Source organism: Oncorhynchus tshawytscha, linkage group LG05 (assembly GCF_018296145.1).
Source record: "Oncorhynchus tshawytscha isolate Ot180627B linkage group LG05, Otsh_v2.0, whole genome shotgun sequence".
Lineage (NCBI taxonomy): Eukaryota > Metazoa > Chordata > Actinopteri > Salmoniformes > Salmonidae > Oncorhynchus > Oncorhynchus tshawytscha.
Window position 1 is genome coordinate 13,141,803 of NC_056433.1, and position 14,468 is coordinate 13,156,270.

General features: G+C 47.2%; 1 protein-coding gene across 1 annotated transcript in view; it reads right to left on the bottom strand.

Annotated features, from left to right (window-relative positions):
- Positions 1-14,468, bottom strand: part of lpgat1 (lysophosphatidylglycerol acyltransferase 1) — a 78,077-nt gene that overhangs the window by 3,168 nt on the left and 60,441 nt on the right. The window contains exon 6 of the mRNA XM_024419710.2: positions 11,280-11,406. Within this exon, the coding sequence (XP_024275478.1) occupies positions 11,280-11,406 (127 nt within the window). The remainder of the gene's footprint in view (positions 1-11,279; positions 11,407-14,468) is intronic.

Consider the following 14,468-nt stretch of genomic DNA (forward strand, 5'->3'; position numbering starts at 1 on the left):
GAATTATTACATTTAATTAAATTGATTTAATATGTTCCTATATGTTTGTGTTGGCAATGTATGTGGTTACCCTTTCCATTCTGACAGACATAGACAGACACAGACAGACAGAGAGAACAGTATTATTTAAGTTCTCTCTCAACGAAGGCTGGCTGCATTGATCGGTCTCCTCACTCCCTGAGCTGAGTCTATCCCAGAGAAGAGTCTATCACAGTGTGTGTGTGTGTAGAGAGATGTAAGAATGAGCTGCAACCCAAGTTTGTTAATGAGTTTATCAGAGTGTGTGTGAGCGTTCGTGTGTGTGTAAGCAGTACAAGCCTCAGCTCTTTCAGGAGACTTCATTAACAGACAGGCTAATCACGGTGACAGGGAATCCATTCCTGCCCTGCCTTGCCCCTGACTCTACAGAGACACAGACAAACAGCAGTCCCAGCAAACAGAGAAATGCTGCAGGGCTGCCTCACCTAGCTGGTCCCAGATCTTGTTTGTGTGGTCTTGCAAACTTGGCAAGTCAGCACAAACGTATCTGCGACCAGGCTAAACCTCACCTGCCCATACGAGAGAAACCACAAACTCAGTCACTTTATCAGGGCTAAAAACTGCTGGCTGTTGTACAGTGCCGTGCCGTTTTTTTTTCATTAGTCAGCTCCGTTGTCACAGGGCCTGTACAGAAATGGCCTGTATCACACCACGGCACTTCTGAGAGGATTGGATAGATCGAAACAATATGGTAGTAGCTCCACCCAGCTCTAGGCTTGTTGATCCTTTCAGATCCAAGTCTAGTCTCTTTTTTTTTTTTATTAGTTTTTTTTGTTGTGGAATTTTACTCCTTTTTCTCCCCAATTTCGTGGTATCCAATTGTTAGTAGCTACTATCTTGTCTCATCGCTACAACTCCCGTACGGGCTCGAGAGAGACGAAGGTCGAAAGCCATGAAACACATGAACATGAAACACAACCCAACCAAGCCGCACTGCTTCTTAACACAGCGCGCATCCAAGCCGCACCAATGTGTCGGAGGAAACACCATGCACCTGCACTGCGCCCGCCCCGCCACAGGAGTCGCTGGTGCGCGATGAGACAAGGATATCCCTACCGGCCAAACCCTCCCTAACCCGGGCGACGCGGACCTCCCGGTCGCGGCCGGTTATGACAGAGCCTGGGCGTGAACCCAGAGTCTCTGGTGACACAGCCACTGCGCCACCCGGGAGGCCCCGACTTCCCTGGACATCATGCTTTCAGATACAAAAGTCAGACTCTCCCACGACATGAATCCTTGAATACACAGCTACACAGCCCATCTACCACAATAGTACAGCAGCAGGTAGCCTAGCGGTGAGAGCATTGGGTCAGTAACTGAAAGGTCACTGGTTCGAATACCTGAGACGACAAGTTGAAAAATCTGTCGATGTGTCCTTGAGCAAGGCACTTAACCCTAACTATCTCCAGTGGCGCTGTACTACTATAGCTGACCCTGTAAAACAACACATTTCACTGCACCTAACTGGTGTATGTGTAGTTTTTGTAACATCGACTGTACGGAATAGGATTATTACATTGTGAATCAGTAACAGGGAGGCTTGAAAGGATCAATGTAGCTCTGGTCTAGGTCATTAGTGCACCCCCCCGTCTCACAGCCAAAACCAGGGCCCTGTTAAGTTGGGAAAAAACATTCAAATCAGTCAATTTAAAACAATTCATTAGGCCATAATATAGGGATTTCACATGACCGGGGAGCCAGGTCCAGCCAATCAGAATGTTTTCCCCCACAAAAGGGCTTTACAACAAACATAAATACTCCTCAGTTTCATCAGTTGTCCGGGTGGCTGGTCTCAGAAGCCGGATGTGGAGGTCCTGGGCTGGCGTGGTTACACGTGGTCTGCGGTTGTGAGGCTGGTTGGATGTACTGACAAATTCTCATGGTAGAGAAATTAAACATTCAATTCTCTGGCAACAGTTCTGGTGGACATTCCTGCATTCAGCTTGCCAATTACACACTCCCTCAAAACTAGAGACATCTACGGCACTGTGTTGTGTGACAAAACTGCATATTTTGGAGTGGCCTTTTATTGTCCCCAGCAAAGGTGCACCTGTGTAATGATTTTTTTGTTGTTTTAAAATGTAAAAAAAACCAACAACCTTTATTTAACTAGGCAAGTCAGTTAAGAACAAATTCTTATTTACAATGACAGCCTACCACGGCCAAACCCGGACAACGCTGGGCCATGCAGTTTAATCAGCTTCTTGATATGCCACACCTGTCAGGTGGATGGATTATCTTGGCAAAGGAGAAATGCTCCCTAACAGGGATGTCAACAAAAGTGTGCAATGTTCTTTTGAGAAATAAGCTTTTTGTGCATTTGGTACAGTTCAGGGAACTCCTATTTCAGCTCAACAATCATGGGACCAACACTTTACATGTTGCGTTTATATTTTTGTTCAGAATAGTTCCAGACAGCCTGACCTGAGAGAGAAACAACACTATTTATCACTGTGGGTTCCTTTTTAATGGAGTGGAATCCTAATCGCCATTCCATATTTTTTTGTTTATTGGGATAGGCGGATACGAAAGAGAGAAGGAAAGATAGAAGTAGACAGAGGATTAGATCCCATGCCAACACGTATGGCATATGCACTGCAGCCTGTGATTGTAGCTGCTAGACCAGCCCCAGGCCAGAAAGACTCAGTTAGCTCTCCAACAACACCTTTACCATAGAGGCTGTATAGACTTCATACAGAGTCAACCGGGGTAGCCTGCAGGCATACCGGGGTAGCCTGCAGGCATACCCTGCACATAAACATTTGACTGCTAACTGTGGAGCGATACATTGGTTACATGCACACAATAGGATTATTGTGGATAGTCCAATTAATATAATAGTTTGTTTGAAACCTTGACATGCTTTGCAAGGACAACTTTTTCCTCTAATAATCCTGGACATCTGAAATCAGGCTACCTGATGGGACTTTTGATAAATGCAGAAAATAAAACATTATCACAGTGACCATATTATTTTTTATTTGGACATATAAAGTTGGCATGTGAAAAAAAATCACGAGATGCTTACTTTGAGTTTTTCTGAACTCGTAAGATAGAGGCTACCGGTGCTGGTAAATCTGCAGATCAAATTCACCGCTGGAAATCCCATTAAGCTGTTTACATGTCCTAATAATTAAAAAGATTGCTCAGAAAACCCGGCTTTTTAAGTAAGCAATTGAGTAATTGCTTACTTTGATTTGGACCTTATTCCGACTAAGACAAGCAGAGTAAGGCGTTTACATGAATAATGTAATACTCTGGGTACTGCCATAATCAGTTTAATATCTAATCATTAGTGTGCATGTAAACATATTGATTGCTTCCAATAGGGGTTTGGTGTCTGATGCGACTGGGTCATGTCCATTAGGGCCTAACGTAGCAAAACATTTTACAATGGAAAACAAACGTTTCTTATTGGACAAGTAAAGGTAGTACCTGCTCGTTTTGGTCTGTTTTCTTCCGTTTGTGCCTAATGAACACAGTCCTGATAGAAACCATACACTGGAATTACTCAGGAGTGTTCAGCCAGCTTCACCTGCGACTTTTTACTAGTGTCGCCATGGCGATGCTAGTCCTCCAAGGAAACCAGTCCCTAAAATGTCACTTTTCATATTCATACTCCCAATAGACTAATAATCCCCACAGCCCTCATTATACACATCACATCACACATCATTATACAGACAGGTGGAGAGAGGAATAGAGCTGTAAAGGAGAGCCGGAGAGAGGAATAGAGCTGTAAAGGAGAGCCGGAGAGAGGAATAGAGCTGTAAAGGAGAGCCGGAGAGAGGAATAGAGCTGTAAAGGAGAGCCGGAGAGAGGAATAGAGCTGTAAAGGAGAGCCGGAGAGAGGAATAGAGCTGTAAAGGAGAGCTGGAAGAGGAGAGTTGTAAAAGGAGAGCCGGAGAGAGGAATAGAGTTGTAAAGGAGAGCCGGAGAGAGGAATAGAGCTGTAAAGGAGAGCCGGAGAGAGGAATAGAGCTGTAAAGGAGAGCCGGAGAGAGGAATAGAGCTGTAAAGGAGAGCCGGAGAGAGGAATAGAGCTGTAAAGGAGAGCCGGAGAGAGGAATAGAGCTGTAAAGGAGAGCCGGAGAGAGGAATAGAGCTGTAAAGGAGATCTGGAGAGAGGAATAGAGCTGAAAAGAAGGGCAAGAGAGAGGAAGAGATAACAGAGGGTTTTCAATACAAAAAGGCACTTTAAAAAAGTGCAGAGAACAGGAACGATTCAACTTCCCCACCAAAATCCCCAAAATTGATATGGCTGCAAACTTCCTTTCAAGTGCTTGTGTGTGTGTGTGTGTAAGCACATGTAAGGACAAGAGGTGCCCAGCTAGCTGGTGACCAGGCAACCGTGGAGGTTATGAATTAAGTTGATTGTAGTCACGGCCCAGCAGAAAGTCCCCTAGGTGGGTTAGGAAAGAGCGTCTTGTCTCCTGCCTCTCTCATTACTGGGCCTAATGAGTCTTTAGCCTTAATCTGAGCCTGGCCCAGCAGTAGCAGAGAAAGGGGCCTCTGGGAGCCAGAGTGGGGGCTGGTGGAGGGCTGGAGTGGCCATAGTTCACACAGATCACCCGGATGTCAGCATCATAGCCCTCAGAGACCAGAGGGAGGTCCGTACCGGACTGGCTGGAGCACTGGGTCATGTTAATTCGGACCAAACTGACTGTGTTTTTGAACAAACACAATCTTGGATGCAGTGGACGGTGGAGTGGGCAGGAGAGCGAAAGAGAATGCCTCTAGAATGACAGGGCTGTACAAAGTCAACCCTTGATATAAATCATAGAGATCATTGTGATGCCGTCGGAAAAGAAGACTAATCAAAGTGAAAGTCATACGAAATGTATATGGTAAGCCATCCACCTTATGAGAAGCCGTCGGTGTGAGGAGGCTGGGGTCACCTACACAGCTGAGCCTAGATCGGAGAGAACTAAAGCGAAGTGCATGCCAAGTGTGCACTCCTGCCTTATTAATGTGTGTGTGTGTATGCACCCTCAAACACAAACACACGCTCACACACAAACACGTTTGTTTGTACTCTAATCAGTGCAGTAATATCAAGGGAAAAGGAGCTAAGGGAACCTGAGGAGATGAACGCTGTCAGAGGAATGGACTGAACTTGGCTGGGAGTGAGTGTGTGTGAGAGAGAGAGAGCGAGAGAGTGTGTGTGTGTGCGATCTCCTTTAATGAATAGCTGTAGAGCGGCAACAGAGTGACAGAAACAGCTTTTTTAACAGCCTTGGCTTTAGGCCTCACCCTACCTGAATGCCTTAACCAGGGAGTGATCTATGCAGTCCTAGTGTCATATCTTGAAGTCTCCTTTTCAGCGCTATCCCTTTAATTCCAGGTTGACATGAGGCTAGCGCCACTTTAATGGGTTGTGGTTCCCAAATGGCCCCCTATTTCCGATATAGTGCACTTCTTTTGACCAGAGCCCTGTCGATGGGAGTGGGGGAATTCCTAACAGTGCCACACCAACTGTAGGCTTCTGACTGAGGCTATTTCGCTACCTTTTAAGTAGCTGCTTTATGTTGCGTACAGCACTATCAGTGTAATGGCTGTAAAGTAGGTTCAAAGTCCTCTCTGTCTGCACAGAAGTTAGGGCGGCTCCTCCGTACCGCAGCTCGGGCTGCCCCTCCGTCCCGCAGCTCGGGCTGCCCCTCCGTCCCGCAGCTCGGGCTGCCCCTCCGTCCCGCAGCTAGGGCTGCCCCTCCGTCCCGCAGCTAGGGCTGCCCCTCCGTCCCGCAGCTAGGGCTGCCCCTCCGTCCCGCAGCTAGGGCTGCCCCTCCGTCCCGCAGCTAGGGCTGCCCCTCCGTCCCGCAGCTCGGGCTGCCCCTCCGTCCCGCAGCTCGGGCTGCCCCTCCGTCCCCGCAGCTCGGGCTGCCCCTCCGTCCCGCAGCTAGGGCTGCCCCTCCGTCCCGCAGCTAGGGCTGCCCCTCCGTCACGCAGCTAGGGCTGCCCCTCCGTCCCGCAGCTAGGGCTGCCCCTTCGTAACGCAGCTAGGGCTGCCCCTCCGTAACGCAGCTAGGGCTGCCCCTCCGTAACGCAGCTAGGGCTGCCCCTCCGTAACGCAGCTAGGGCTGCCCCTTCGTAACGCAGCTAGGGCTGCCCCTTCGTAACGCAGCTAGGGCTGCCCCTCCGTACTGCAGCTAGGGCTGCCCCTCCGTACTGCAGCTAGGGCGGCTCCATACTTCCGTCTGGACAGTATGTCACATGAATAGGGGTTACTATGGAGTCACAACGTCCCTACTTTGCTAATTAGCAGTGATCCATTAGTGGCACTCCAGGCACCTTGTCACCTAATTTATCAGGTGATTTACTGGACAACAGCACATTTAAGTAGGTGGTGCAGGTATCCTCATGAATGGCATAAATGGGGTAGGGGGTGGTCCATTTGTTTCAGCAAGCATGCAGGGGGAGTGGTTTTCCATATTTTCCTCAAAATGTATGTTTTACCTATTTTGGGAAAGTAACAAAAATAACTGGATGGATCCTTTTTAAAGGCCTTTAGAGTCTTGTGGAGTCGTCTTTAATCAGAATGGCTGATTGATAAGAATAGAAACTACGAGTGTGAACATTGTTTAACACATGTTAAAACGAATTTGGGATATTCACGTAACAAAACAAAATCCACATCACAGTGCAGTTAACACAAAACTAACAGGTCATCATCATCCTCATTCCTCACGCAACAATTGGATTTGATTGGACAACGCTGTACCGTAATGCACAAGACAAGTTGCAGGAGACAATGCTCGCGAATGAGGACCATCATATGTAATAGGACCATATTCTGCATTGTGCACACTTTAATGGTAGTATAAAACATTAAGAAAAAATATATATTTTTGTCACATCCCTAATAGAAACTGCTGAGGACATACAAATCTTACTGTACACAGCAGAGGCAGAGAGTGTGTGTGGGGGAAAGCTGCAGCAACCAGCCTCTGTCTAATTAATCAAATCAAATGTTATTTGTCCCATACTTTGTAAACAACAGGTGTGGACTAACAGTGAAAAGCGTACTTACGGGTCATTCCCAACAATGCAGAGAGAAAGACAAGAGAAATAATAGAAAAGTAAAACTCATAATAATAAAAGTAGTAATAGATACATAATGAGTAACAATAACTTGGCTATAAACAAGGGATACCAGTACAGAGTAAAAGTGCAGGGGTACAAGGTCATTGAGGTAGATATGTACATATAAAACTTTGAATAAAGTGACACAGTAAACAGTAGCAGCAGCGTAAGTCAAAAAAGTTAGTGCAAAAATGGTCATTGCAGATAGTTAAATAAACTCAGCAAAAAAAGAAACGTCCTCTCACTGTCAACTGCGTTTATTTTCAGCAAACTTAACATGTGTAAATATTTGAATGAACGTAACAAGATTCAACAACTGAGACAAACTGAACAAGTTCCACAGACATGTGACATCTTCTCCTCATGGACTGCACCATATTTGCCAGTTCTTGCTGTGAGATGTCGTTCCTGTAACGCACAGTGTTGAGATTGCCTGCAATGACAACAAGCTCAGTTCGATGATGCTGTGACAAACCCCCCCAGACCATGACAGATCCTCTACATCCAAATCGATCCCGCTCCAGAGTACAGTACAGGTGCTGTTTTAGTCGTCTCAGAGTACGGACATTGCAATTTATTGCCCTGGCCACATCTGCAGTCCTCATGCCTCCTTGCAGCATGCCTAAGGCACGTTCACGCAGATGAGCAGGGCCCCTGGGCGTCTTTCTTTTGGTGTTTTTCAGAGTCAGTAGAAAGGCCTCTTTAGTGTCCTAAGGTTTCATAACTGTGACCTTCATTGCCTACCGTCTGTAAGCTGCTAGTGTCTTAACGACCGTTCCACAGGTGCATGTTCATCAATTGTTTATGGTTCATTGAACAGGCATGGGAAACAGTGTTTAAACCCGTTAACAATGGAGATCTGTGAAGTTATTTGGATTTTTACGAATTATCTTTGAAAGACGGGGTCCTGAAAAAGTTTAGTTTGACTTAGTTTAGTTAGTCTGGGTAGCTATTTTGTTAACTATTTAGCAGTCATAGCTTGGGAGTAGAAACTTTTCATGGTCCTGTTGGTTCCAGAGTGCAGTAGTACAGAGAACAATCTATGACTAGGGTGGCTGGAGTCTATGACAATTTTTAGGGCCTTCTTCTGACACCGCCTGGTATAAAGGTCCTGGATGGCAAGGAGCTCGGCCCCAGTGATGTACTGGGCCGTACGCACTACCCTCTGTAGTGCCTTGCGGTCGGATGCTAAGCAGTTGCCATACGAAGCAGTGATGCAGCCAGCTCTCAATGGTGCTGCAGTAGAACTTTGAGGATCTGAGGGCCCACACCAAATATTTTCAGCCTTCTGTGGAAAAAGAGGCATTGTCGACTGTTTTGACCATGACAGATCCTTAGTGATGTAGACACAGAGGAACTTGAAGCTCTCGACCTGCTCCACTACAGCCCCGTCGACGTGAAAGGGGGAGTGCTCGGCCCTCCGTTTCCTGTAGTCAACAATAAGCTCCAACAAGCCACACTGCCAGGTCTCTGACCTCCTCCATATAGGCCGTCACATCGTCATCAGTGACCAGGCCTACCACCGTTGTGTTGTCGCCAAACTTGATGGTGTTGGAGATGTGTGCAACCACGTAGCCGTGGGTGAACAGAGAGTACAGGAGGGGACTAAGCACATAACCCTGAGGGGCCCCAGTGTTGAGGGTCACCGTGCATATGTGTTGTTGCCGACCCTTTCCACATGGAGGTGTCACATCAGAAAGTCCAGGATCCAGTTGCAAAGGAAAGTGTTCAGTCCCAGGGTCGTTAGCATAGTGATGAGCTTGGAGGGCAATATGTTGTTGAACGCTGAGCTGTAGTCAAATTAACAGCATTCTCACATCACATAGGTTTTTCTTTTGTCCAGGTGGGAAAGGGCAGTGTGGAGTGCAATAGAAAATGCGTCATCTGTGGATTTGTTGGAGTGGGTCCAGGATGTCTGTAATGATGGTTATAATGTGAGTTATGACTTTCAAAGTATTTAATGGGTACAGATGTGAGTGCTATGGGGAGATAGTCATTTAGACAGGCTACCTTGGCGTTCTTGGGCACAGGGACAATGGTGGTCTGCTTGAAAAATGTTGGTATTACAGACTGGGTCAGGGAGAGATTGAAAATGTCAGTGTAAACACTAGCCAGCTGATCAGTGCATACTTTGAATAGGGGTCCTGGTAATCTGTCTGGCCCTGCTGCCTAGTGAATATATTAACCTGTTTAAATGTCTTACATCGGCTACGGAGAGCGTGATCACAGTCATCCGGAATAGCTGGTGCTCTCACGCATGGTTCAGTATTGCTTGCCTCAAAGCGAGCATAGAAAGCATTTAGCTTGTCTGATAGGCTTGTGCCACTGGGCAGCTCGCGGCTGTGCTTCCCTTTGTAGTCTGTAATAGTTTGCAAGCCCTGCCACATCCAATGAGCGTCGGAGCCGGTGTAGTACGGTGTAGTACGATCTTAGTCCTGTATTGACGCATTGCCTGTTTGATGGTTCGTTGGAGGGCGTAGCGTGATTTCTTACAAGCGTCCGGGTTAGAGTCCCGCTACTTGAAAGCGGCAGCTTTAGCCTTTAGCTCAGTGCAGATGTTGCCTGTAATCCATGGCCTTTGGTTGGGATATGTATGCCCTAGAGATCCACCAATTATGATTTTTCAACTCTGATACCGATACTGATTATTGGAGGACCAAAAAAAGCTGATACCGATTTAATAAGCCAACTTTTATATATATATATATATATATTTGTAATAATGACGATTACAACAATACTGAATGAACACTTTTATTTTAACTTAATATAATACATCAATAAAATCTATTTATTCTCAAATAAATAATGAATCATGTTCAATTTGGTTTAAATAATGCAAAAACAAAAGTGTTGGAGAAGAAAGTAAAAGTGCAATATGTGCCATGTAAAAAAGCTAACGTTTAAGTTCTTTGCCCAGAACATGAGAACATATGAAAGCTGGTGGTTCCTTTTAACATGAGTCTTCAATATTCCCAGGTAAGAAGTTTTAGGTTGTAGTTATTGTAGGATTATTTCTCTCTATACCATTTGTATTTCATATACCTTTGACAATTGGATGTTCTTATAGGCACTATAGTATTGCCAGCCTAATCTTGGGAGTTGATAGGCTTAAAGTTTCAGAGAAACATAGGATATTACAGTTCTTCAGGTCTCATTGATAGAATAGTCTCGAACAGAGCTCGTCCAGTTTGTTCTCAAGTGATTGTAAATTCGCTAATTAAACAGATGGTGGAGGTGGATCATTTACTCTCCGCCGTAGTTTCATCAGGGCACCAGCACATTGGCCTCTATATCGCCGTCTCTTTATTATCCTAGTGTAGGGGGATTAGGGCCTGGTCAGGGGTGAGCAGTATGTCCTGTGCCGCCGTTTTATTTAAGTAGAAATATTAATCCAAATCAAGGTTAGTGATCGCTGTTCTGAATCTGTTTACGGTCATAGGAAACGATTGAGGTAACATTATGTACAAAAGAACAGAAGATCAGCGCACAAAACCCCAAAATAGCAGAGTTGGTCAGGAGCCTGAAAAACAACCGCTATACTTCCCATCGCCAATCTTCCCCAGAATGAGTCCATAATTACAAGATCTGAACAAGAGCCTTAACATGTTCTTATTATATTTTCTATCATGAAGAGGGCCAGACCAAGATATGGATCTCAACCTGGCCGAGCCCTAAAGCCAACAACCTGGCCGAGCCCTAAAGCCCAACAACCTGGCCGAGCCCTAAAGCCCAACAACCTGGCTGCCGAGCCCTAAAGCCCAACAGCCTGGCCGAGCCCTAAAGCCCAACAACCTGGCCGAGCCCTAAAGCCCAACAACCTGGCCGAGCCCTAAAGCCCAACAACCTGGCCGAGCCCTAAAGCCCAACAACCTGGCCGAGCCTAAAGCCCAACAACCTGGCCGAGTCCTAAAGCCCAACAACCTGGCCGAGTCCTAAAGCCAACAACCTGGCCGAGCCCTAAAGCCAACAACCTGGCCGAGCTCTAAAGCCAACAACCTGGCCGAGCCCTAAAGCCAACAACCTGGCCGAGTCCTAAAGCCAACAACCTGGCCGAGCCCTAAAGCCAACACAACGCAGGCCAGCCTTGGATAGAGACTAAGAGGGTGAGAGAGGTACAGAGATAAAGAGGTGTCAGTATAGTTGGGGTCAGTCATTACCTGTAGTGTACATGTGTGACCGTGGGGGGTCTGTAGCCAAAGATCCACGTCTGGATGTCCATGGGCCTGGCTTTGGGGTACGCTATGGTCACATCCACCACCCACTGTAGGCCTTTGGGTTTACTACCTGCACAGACGGAGATAGAGAGAGTTAGGACATGAATGAGCATCACAGGCAGACAGTGAGGATGATATGGACAGGGGAGAGAGGTGGGAGATGAGGAGACAGGGGCAGAAGGGAAGAGAGAGAAAGAGGGATGACAGATTGGAGGGAGAGAGAGTAAGTGACTAAGGGGTGTGTCTGTGTGTATGTCTGTCAGAGTGGGCTGTGCATCCTTAGGCTGTGACAGAGGGGACGAGAGAGGCTGAGGGGGGTTGAAATCATAAGGAGAGGAACGTCTGGCCCAGACACAGGCCGTGTTTTAAAACCTTACTAGCCGTCACATCCTTGATCCTCCGTCCTTGTTTCCTTAGTTCCTCATCAAAGCTCATTGGAGGGGAGGATCCATAGTCCCTCCCTCAGATCTACTCCTCCAATAAGCTTAGAGAAATTGAGGAAGCGAGGAGACAAGGATTTGAGGATTAAGTAAGCTTTTCAGACACAGAGCCATGGCATCACAGGGCGGACAGAGCTAGCAGGCGAGGTGGGCAGTGACATGGTCCAGGTGATTATCTGAGGATAAACCTCATCGCTCAAGCCGAGCCTCTGATCTGTGACATAAGGCTGCAATGGCCTACAAATACAGATGTAGCCTGTTTGGCCTTTGTGTGTGACTGTCGGAGACTGCGTGCGCGCGTGTGACTGTCGGAGACTGCGTGCGCGCGTGTGACTGTCGGAGACTGCGTGCGCGCGTGTGACTGTCGGAGACTGCGTGCGCGCGTGTGACTGTCGGAGACTGCGTGCGCGCGTGTGACTGTCGGAGACTGCGTGCGTGTGTTGGAGAATGCGTGCGTGCGTGTGTGTTGGAGAATGCGTGCGTGCGTGTTGGAGAATGCGTGCGTGCGTGTGTGTTGGAGAATGCGTGCGTGCGTGTGTGTTGGAGAATGCGTGCGTGCGTGTGTGTTGGAGAATGCGTGCGTGCGTGTGTTGGAGAATGCGTGCGTGTGCGTGTGTTGGAGAATGCGTGCGTGTGCGTGTGTTGGAGAATGCGTGCGTGTGCGTGTGTTGGAGAATGCGTATATATATATATATATACACACACACTACCGTTCAAATGTGTGTACATGGGCGGGTGTGTGTTTTACAAATTTAAAGATCAGATGGAGGAAGGAGAAAAAGATTGAAAGACCTGCAGAAATTGTCAGACTAAATCACTTAACTGCACTTGGACAACTCTGCTGTCTCAAAACTTTGCTAAGATGAACACAGACAGAATGAAAGCAGAGTTCTGATGCTGTTCAACAGAACATCTATTCCTGCCTGGGCAATGTTGAACATTTTGTATCAGGCCAACAGTGTTCCAATCTCCATGAGGGTAACAGGGATCTGGTTCTCGGCACAGTGAAAGCCGAGCAGCCGAGCTTGCCGCCAGATCCGAAACAGGCGTGGTGCCAAGCTATCACTACCTCCCTGTAACGCAGTGACAAACAATACTGTAATGACAGCATAGACATTCATTTGATACCACATTGCAGTAGCCTGGATGCTGTAAACAGTTAGAGGGAGCATACACAGGGTGTCCATCTCAAATGGCAACCTATTCCCTATAGATTGCACTACATTAGACCAGAGCCCATAGGGAGTAGTACACGAATAGAGGAAGTGGGATGCACACAGGGACAAAGGTCTCCCTGACAATGAGGCTAGTCAGGCCATGCTCTTAACCAATCAGGAGGTTCCTGGGTTAATGGACACCTGTGATAAGTCACCGAGCACGGGAAAATCCCCTACACAGCTTATCAAAAACCAAAAGGCAAAGCACCAAGCGAGTAATCAACTAACTGCCAAATGCGTTGTCATCCCTGTACCTTGTACAAGCGGCCATTAAGACTACAACGTTTCCCCTGCATTTCCACATCAGCCCGTTTAACAGCAGTTATCAGATTGGCAACCATGCTTCGGTTGAGTGGCTTGAATAGGCTGAACAGGCTGAACAGGCCAAGCCACCAGTGAGAAACTCGGCAGTCATTGGCTCTGGGTTTACATATTCTGTTGTTGTGCGACTGTCTTTATTTACCCCGGGTGACATAGAGGGGCCGATACACAGCGGTGGTAGAGGAGGAGCGAGCTGTGTGGCCGATACACAGCAGAGGTGGTGGAGAAGACAGAGCTGTGTGGCTGATACACAGCGGTGGAGGAGAAGACAGAGCTGTGTGGCTGATACACAGTGGTGGAGGAGAAGACAGCTGTGTGGCTGATACACAGTGGTGGTGGAGAAGGCAGCGAGCTGTGTGGCTGATACACAGCCGAGGTGGTGGAGAAGGCAGCGAGCTGTGTGGCTGATACACAGCGGTGGTGGAGAAGGAGGAGAAGGCAGCGAGCTGTGTGGCTGATACACAGCCGAGGTGGTGGAGAAGGCAGCAAGCTGTGTGGCTGATACACAGCGGTGGTGGAGAAGGAGGAGAAGGCAGCGAGCTGTGTGGCTGATACACAGCGGTGGTGGAGAAGGAAGAAGCAGAGATCTGTGTGGGCGATACATTAACATCAAATCCCATTTCCTCCGAGTGGCCCAATATCTGCCTGTGTGAGTCAGCAGAGTGAGGCTCTCGGCACCATCAGGGAGGGTGAGAGAGCGAGCGCGTTAACGCTGTGCCTTTCATCAGCCAGGGATACAGACGCTAATACAAACTCACACGCATATACAAACACATACTACACAAACTATTACAAACTCTCACACACTACGTAATAATAACACGTGGTGTATATAGTGCAGTTCAAGAGCCCAAAGACTGTTTTACACTAATGTGAATATAAACACTCACATGCACTATAAGCGTGCAAGCAAACACAGTGCAAAACATGAATAAAACCAAAAGCATACCTTGACTTGGAAGAGTTCCAGTGTTGGAAAAGCCATAGCCAGCTAGCTAACATAGCATTCCTCTCTGGTTGAGCCAGGTGTTTGAGTAGGCTAAACTAGCTAGCTGCATTTGCTGGCTAAGTGAAAGTAAAAACTAAAAATACAACCAAATATAGCTAGCTCTCTCGCTTCTCCCTTTTGGAAGAAATTAATTTGTTGTCCTTTT